The sequence below is a fragment of the Centroberyx affinis genome, unplaced genomic scaffold, assembly GCF_046629955.1.
Source record: "Centroberyx affinis isolate AG114_WGS23_722 - 3 ecotype Tasmania unplaced genomic scaffold, CSIRO-AGI_Caff_v1 ptg002305l_1, whole genome shotgun sequence".
Classification (NCBI taxonomy): domain Eukaryota; kingdom Metazoa; phylum Chordata; class Actinopteri; order Beryciformes; family Berycidae; genus Centroberyx; species Centroberyx affinis.
Window position 1 is genome coordinate 51,275 of NW_027280577.1, and position 7,990 is coordinate 59,264.

At 41.9% G+C, this 7,990-nt stretch overlaps 2 protein-coding genes across 2 annotated transcripts in view; both read right to left on the bottom strand.

Moving 5' to 3' along the window:
• Nucleotides 1-818, bottom strand: part of LOC139655555 (tyrosine-protein phosphatase non-receptor type 4-like) — a gene marked incomplete at its 3' end in the record, with an annotated part of 51,507 nt that extends 50,689 nt beyond the window's left edge. Inside the window, exon 1 of the mRNA XM_071532990.1 lies at nt 395-818. The remainder of the gene's footprint in view (nt 1-394) is intronic.
• A 3,167-nt stretch (nt 819-3,985) lies between these two features.
• tmem177 (transmembrane protein 177) lies at nt 3,986-6,554 on the bottom strand. Its single transcript, XM_071532995.1, has 2 exons — nt 6,313-6,554; nt 3,986-5,684 (listed from the first exon to the last, which is right to left on the bottom strand). Exons 1-2 carry the CDS (start codon nt 6,511-6,513, stop codon nt 4,953-4,955), a joined length of 933 nt encoding a protein of 310 aa, XP_071389096.1. The 5' UTR covers nt 6,514-6,554; the 3' UTR covers nt 3,986-4,952.
• Between the last annotated feature and the right edge of the window lie 1,436 nt (nt 6,555-7,990).

The following is a 7,990-nucleotide window of genomic DNA, read 5'->3' on the forward strand; positions in this document are numbered from 1 at the left end:
ACAAAGTTCCCTACATCTTGTAGCCATGTAATAAGGCTTTAAATACATATCAATAATGTGCACAATGGATTAGCTACTGTTTCGCTGCTACAGAAAGTAAGCTGAGAGGTATTGAATGGGCTAAGTAACAGCTAGCTAACAGGCAAGCTACACAGCCAATGGCTAGTAACGTTACTCATTAAAATTTCCATAATAGCTTTCCATTACTTATAACGAAATCCCACTCAAGTATGCCCACGTGTAATTACACAAAAATGCCATTTAATGCAATGTTATTTTGCAATATTAGCCACCTTAGCTGCGCGAGGAGCAACTTGGATAAAAGTGACAGTGCTAAGCTAGCTAGCTAACGTCAGTTGGCTGTAAAACTGGTGGCCTGTGTGTGTCTTCTTACCGTCATAAACTGCTCCAGGGGCGTCCAGTTTTTAAGGAATATAATTTAGCTGTAGGAGGAAATGGTTTGTGTCGGGGTGATACAGCCTGAACATCCAAGCTCAGTTCACCCGCTGCCGAGGAAACCTGAGCATCATCATCGTCTTCATCAGTTCTCGGAGCCTGGTGCTGCTTCACACACATCCAGCAGAGCGGGGCCTCCTCCGGGCTCGACCCTGCGACTCGCTCGGCGACGACGGATAATCCACACGACAGGAGCCCCCACGGTAACCATTGGCTAGACACAACCACCACCAGTCATTTCAGGCCGAGAAAACGATACATGTAATTCCACGCGTACGTATAAAAAAGAAGATACGATCAGCATAAATGTTAGATTGGAATAATTTCAGACAGCGGACCACAGATTAGACAAATGTTGCGTCTCTGACTTTCCCAAGCTGAGCCCGTCCGTTGTCAATGCTCTCTCGTCTCTCTGCAGCTGCTCGCCTGCCTTGCAGCACAGCGCTATCAGCATAGCAACGTAATGGCGCAATCCTAGTGCACAGGGGCGGGACCACGGAGCGGGAGGCGCGCTATTTGTTTCCGAGCGCTCCTAGCTTTTAGTAGAACCCAGGAATCTCGGTAACATTCCCATAATATTCCCAGAGAGACTCAAAGTGTGTCTGTGGTAGATTATAGTGATTTTTTCGGACGTTACGGTATATATTTTATCTCCTAGGGTATCATAGCTATAATATCCCTATAATATAATAAACATGATTTACACTTTTGCTGCGTGTGGTATAGTAGTATATAATTTGCATAGCATTGGTATAGAAGCTCTTTTTAATTAGGGAATGCAAATGAAAAAAGGTTGCTGCCGCCAAAAACGATCTGGGTCAAATCTGGTTGTGAATACAGATGATACAGAGGCCACCAGAATAGAAAAGACCCCCCCCCCCCAAAAAAAAACAACTTTATTTTCTACAGTGTTTGAGGACTAGGGTATGTAAACAGAATGACAGAGCAGAGCAGGCGTGAATGTAATAATAGGCTACAGTGAGTGTGGGTCGCATTATCTGCCATTATTGTCAAGTGGGATACATGATATCTTAACCTACACAGGACAAACACGCAAGTGCATGCAAGCGCACACACACACACACACAGAGAGAGAGAGAGAGAGAGAGAGAGAGAGAGGTTATTTTAAATAGCCCATTCAATATTAATTACTTTGAATGAGTGACTCCTTTGCAAAAGAGAACATTGTCCCTAGGAGTACAAATTATGGTGTCAAATCAAATCAAATTTCTTTGCAGATTAATGGCAAAACTGATCAAGAATCATTGTTTGTGTTTCAAAATGAATGTGATTATAAAGGGGGGTTTGTTTTCTTCACTGTCACTCTAACTCTACCCCTTCAGACTACTCTGAAATAGAAATAATGCATTTGTTTCCATGTTTCTCTCTTCTGCTGTCACATTCACCATGCGCTGTCATCTGTAGCCTATTTCTTTCTTATGATTAAGCCCTCTGTGTTTAAATCCCTCCCTTCTTTCTTTGTTTTATAATTTAATGTATGCAACTAAACCAAGTGCATCACTCACTTTACAGCAAATACCCTATTAGCTTATTGCCAGTTTAGAGTGTTTTTGCAAAATGCAACCTTTATTTCACAGCCCACCTTTATGTTTTGAAAGCTGTATCCAGAAAATGTCACATCCACCACACACACTGCTTCTACCTGCACTTTCTTTCAGTTTAAACAGTCAATATATTTACCAGATTATTATGATACAGTGCTGAAGTGAGTGGATGTACTGCATGTCGTCACCGTATATTGTACATGTCATGGAATTTGACTGCAAGGTGTGTGGAATCTATACAGTATATGCTCAGAAAAACAGGTCAATATGCTGCAACCCAATCGTCCTATACACAAGTCACACTATTAATTTGTCTGAAAGATGAATAGCCTATACTTTATGTGCCTCAGAGAAAGAAGTGAGTGTATTCTGTATAGGTTAGTGTTAGTGCCATACTCTACCCATTCATCTATACAAGCCTGCTTCTTGTTCTTCCTATGGAAATGATTTATTTTAGATATCTGTAAGAGGAAAAGAGATATGACTCTTTTGCAGCAGGAGTGTTTTAGTGGCTTAGTAGTAGGCTAGGTTGCATAAAACGCCCCAGAAACTGTAGAGGAAGGTTTTACTGGATCGCTTCATGTCATCCCCTCACTCTGTCCCTTATCTTTACTGTCACTTTCACCTGTACACTGTCTATCAGAGGTGAAATAACATCAAATCCTGAAACATATCTGTCATAAATGGAGCCTTGTCTTTCATAAGGACTGTAAAAGAGGTACAGTAACAAATTACAGGAGTGGTAATGTGGGCTGTGCTGACCTCATGTGGCTCAAAAAAGAAGTTCCCTGTAATTCAACAAACAATGGACCATTGTAACTCACTGCACAGCATTAAAAGGAGCGAGCAGATGAAGTGAAGTGGTGAAAACAAGACAATAAGCCCAGTGTTGCTGGAATACTTAAACCAAAGTCCACTTTGTAGTCAGGGAACTGGCAGGATAGGCCAACAAACTCAGTCAACGTTGACAAGTTTTTTCTTATTTGTATGTTTGTCGATGCTTTTGCAGGCTTTATTCCTCATTAATAATGTATGCATTCATTTTTTGTTACTTATTTTTAACTTTCCAGCTGGGCATGGAGGAAAATGCCAGAGTTACTCCCTTTTTAACACAGTATGATCTGATGATAAGGGGATTCTTGTGTTAGAACAAAAAAAAAGAGTAAATAATGGTTTATGTATTTGAGGAATTATTTCAAATTATAAAAGGTGCGGGTTGTCAAAGTGCAGAGTCAGCTACTTAACCCAGGAGCTGGTAGGGATTCAGTTTCTTAGGCGGGGCATGGGATGCTTGCTGTCAAAGGGGGTTGAACCCAACATGTCTTGATATCCCCCCTACTCCCTCCTGTTTCCACGTTAGCACACTCTCAATATATACAGTTTCTATCAGAACATGAACCTTCTACTTTCCCTTAATGGGTGCATTCATCAGCCCCAAGAAAAAAACGACAGTACTGTGGATTCCATTTTTGTTCCTACTTATTTGACATGTTCTACCTTAGCACGGCGCTGTAAAAGCGTCAGTGTATGTCTATCTGTGACAGCGTTAATTACACCCTTCTATATTTAGTTCAGCCCACAGGGTGCAAGACTGGAGATGTAATTAAAACATCATATCCGAACCTCGTTAATATGCAGACAGACAACGTAGGGGAACCTGAACACTATATGATGAGTTCTGAGTCCCAGTAAGATGGATATTAAGATTATTATCACTAATCAAATTATCTGGGGTCATGAAAGTGATGTGTGGGGATTCAGGGTGCTGTTCTCCTTAAAGATTATTTTCTTGACCAGAAAAGCTCAAAAGAACGCTGCTGCTTGTTGTTTGGAAGTACAATCAGGAATTACTGATACAAAGATGAGACAAGAAAGAAAGAGAGGCAGAGGGAAGGAGAGAGAAATGGAGCATTGGTATAGGCATAGAGAAAAACACTGTACTAATCAGAGTTTCACATTTTGTCTACTTTTAAGTATGCACAAGTGGACATTATGTACAACTGCTTAATAGGAAGGGCGGTACATTGCTTTTTTATGGCTTGCACTTCCATTTGCATTTGCACAGCACACACAAATAGTACAGGGTTTTGAAGTACTAGTCCATTGCATAGCAATCCAAAAAATATATCCTAAGTCAAAGTTTTACCCGTTTTTCATTGAGTGGTAACATAGCTTGGGGTTTACATGGGAATGAGGGTGCTGCAGATTCTCTGAGGGCGCACAACATGACATTTTTCAGCAGGCAGTTGTGAAGAAACATTTGGCTGGGCAACCAAACATAAAATGAAGTGAAAAGCCTTAAAATGGTTTGGGAATTTGAGGCCAAACAGGACAACTATCTGCTGTATGTGTTTGTTTTGTTGTATTTTGAGCAAATAGCTATGAAGCCTTATTCTTCATGACAAATACTTGTATTCTATGCCTTTTCAACGATATATATTTAAACACACAGGCTTCAAAAATGTTTATTTATAACCCGGGTCCAAAATTCACAGCTGCCAAGCACCAAATGCGAGTAAAACTTGTCTTTGGTGGATAAATAAATAAGTCACACTGGCTGGTAACTTTTTGAGATGATAGCATAATGCTCCAAAATGCTGTCTTGTCATTTGAATTCTGTTGCCCTTCGTGATGAATTATAAACATTCAATTATCAACAAAATAACATCGAAAACAAGTAGGGTGACATACTTCAATTTAAAAAAAAACCTGGTGAGTTAATGTTGGACACTGTTTACACCTTTATCATGACAACCATGAAAAAGCTTGTCTTCTTCAATCTTTGGCAGACTTCTAAACATAATTTTTTATGTCTTTTCAGATGGTCAAAGACTTCTCTCCCGCGGTCTTTTCAAGATTTAACTCAAACCATTACACTAGTTCAGATGAGGCCCAATGGCATTCAATTCTCAACACAGTGTGGAGCACCTTTCATGCTTTCTCCTGTCTCAGCAGAGTGAGGATGCCGTCCCTCCTGGATGTGTAGGGCGCGTGTTTCAGCTGGAGCAGGTGAGCAGGGAACAGGTTCCCGCTGGGTGCGTACATCTCCTCTCCCTTCTGCCCCATCAGAGAGCGCAGTGTCTTGTTCCTGGACAGGATCTTATCGTAGAACTCCACCCCTCCCTTGGCGTAATCGCTGGACACTCGCGCCGCACGCCGGTCTGAGCTGTAGTCCATCCACTGGCTGACGGCGTCTGAGCTGAGGAAGTAGGACACGGCGCCGAGCCCCAGCGCCAGAACGTTCACGGCCCCGCGGAGCAGCGGAGGCCCGACATGGAGCCCGAACACCTGCTTCAGAAACGCGCTGTACACCCAAACTCCGCCCAGACAGACCGGGGCGACAGCGGCGCTCAAAACCAGCCCTCCGGAGTCCAAGCGGGCCACCTCTCGCGCTATGGCGAACTTTTGCGCCTCGGGGGAGAACACCAGCGCCTCCTTCAGAGCGGCGCCGGAATCGCTCTCCCACTCCACCGTTTTGCCATTGATGAAAATGGTGCGGTTGGTGATTCCACCCGGATCTTCGGCCGTGCTGTTGAAGTTGGCCGGGATGCCGATCTGGGCTCCTGCAGGAAGCCACGGGACACCGGCACCGACCGGATGGAAGCCGAAGGAGGCGAAAGCAGAGAAAGTGTTGTGCGAGCTGATGCCATAGTCCTTCAACACCTACAAATAATAATAACAATATTTAATATTGGATTTTATACAATGTTCATTTTCAACCGCACATTGTGATTGGACAAGAGCCGTTCAATGAGTGCTCATACCTGCAGTAGACAAACTTATATCCCATAACTCAACCAGTATCACTCCTCCTTTAACTATGAATGGAATGAAGCATGGATGTTTACTGCTTAGCAAATGGGGACTAATTTTTTGTTGGTGAAGGGCTAAAATAAAATCATTAAATAAACCCAAAGCTTGCACCTTTGTTTAACATTTGATACTATTCAAAAAATGTTGTAAATATTGTTTATAACCACAACACGCCAGTGCCAATAACTACAATGTAGCACTCCCTCTCCAAATATTGCTTAAATATAACACTATTTATATTATATTTATATAATAATACACAGGATGTCAAAGAAGCAAATTTCAAGTTGTTCTAAGTCCTTTGGGGTTTTATCCATCTGCACCATCTGTATATGATTAGTTTTAGAAATTAAATGTACCTTTTTTGCAAATATATAAAAGGTAACCTTGAAGAAAGGGGGAGAACGGGGAAAATAATAGCATAAATAAAACTTCAAAACTATTACACTACTACTACTATCACACACACACGCATTACCTGCTGGAAGACACCGTCCAGCTTGTCAGACAGGGCGACTGGCTCTCCTCTGTGCCAGGCCTGGTACAGCTGTCGGTAGGACTGGTCGGGGAAGACGTGGTAGAACATGTTAGCGGCGAAGACCCCGCCGCAGCTGGCGATGAGCAGCGGAGTGCGGTACTTCTGGAGAAGCACCGCATATTTCAGGAAGGGAAACGCCATGTTGTGTGTACAGACTGAATTTGTGTCTGGCAGGTGCTGCGGACTTCAGTAGGTGGCATCTGTGAAGGAGACAGACAGTTAAGTTAATGAGTATGGCATTAGGCCTGCAGGTCATAGATAGGGTGATTTCTTAATAATAACAATGTGACACTTTGACTCTTTTTGTTTCCCCCCCTTCAAGAAGGTCAAAGGTCAGCTAATAGCGCCCCTACAGGTGATAGGGATTCAGTGTCTTGCTCATGGACACTTCAGCATGGTGCGGGTTTGAACCTGTGTTGTCCAGCTGAGGGACGGTCTGTCTCTCTATCCACTAGGCCGTAATGTTCTGTGGCCTGTAACTAGCTAGTGTGCCATGACATTTCATAGTCATTTCTTCAAATTTAACAAAGCAGATGGTGAGGAGATTAAAGCAGCCATAAATAATGCATGATGTTATTATTATTATTTTTTTTTTAAACATCTGTCATGTTTCAGTCCACACATGTAGCTCATAAATAGTAAACCATGTTATCAGTAACAGGTATAATATGCCTACCACAGTCTCTGGATATACAAGCATCTAGACATCAATCTGCAATTGCTTTAGCTCTCATATAGCACAGGATCTTTTTAGCTATGCATAGCCACGTTTTAGACCAAGCAGTAAATACATTATTACACATTTAAACGATGCATAAACAGCCGTAAATATCACAAATATGCACCAGAGAAGTCCATATGTACAAGATAATGGTTTATTTTTGTCATATACCCCAGAAGACATAGTTTATGATGGAAACGAATACTAAACTTTCACCCTATATAGCCTTATTTTAGCCCAGACATCATAACAATTTAGACGTCTTTTAAACAGCAAACAGAAAATTGCTCAGTGGGAAATTACACTACATTACAACTAACTGTCAGGTAGACTGACCCTACAAGAGACATTGGGAGTCTGACTCAGTCATATGGGAGCGAGAAGACAATGTGAAGTCGCTAGCTAGCTACTGTAAACATTAGTTAACTTGTTAAGGTTTATGGAAGTAATGTTACACAATGGATGACCTGCTTTACCCCACTGACTGCAAATAACAATAACGCTACAAAAACCGAATTTAAAAACGTTTACAGAGTGTGTTGCCGACAACAAACAGGCGCGATAGTATGTATGAATCCCTGATAACTCACATGCTCTCGACATCACTGCAAGGACAGCTGAGCGTAACTGTTATGAGAGGAGACCCAGAGCCGTAAAGCGGTCGTGTTCTTTGCACGACAGTTTTACGACAAGGGGTTTTTAAGTAATATATCCAAAATTGTCCATCTAACCAGAGCGTACCATTTTAAAATATCAGTTTTATTAAATATATCGATGCTGAAGATAGTATGATGCAGTCTACAGCCATATATTTTGGATTTTTTGTGTTAGTAGTTTTGCATATTAACCTACCGCCAGGGGGTGTTTTCTTGCGGCACAAGAACAACCTCTGTCTCT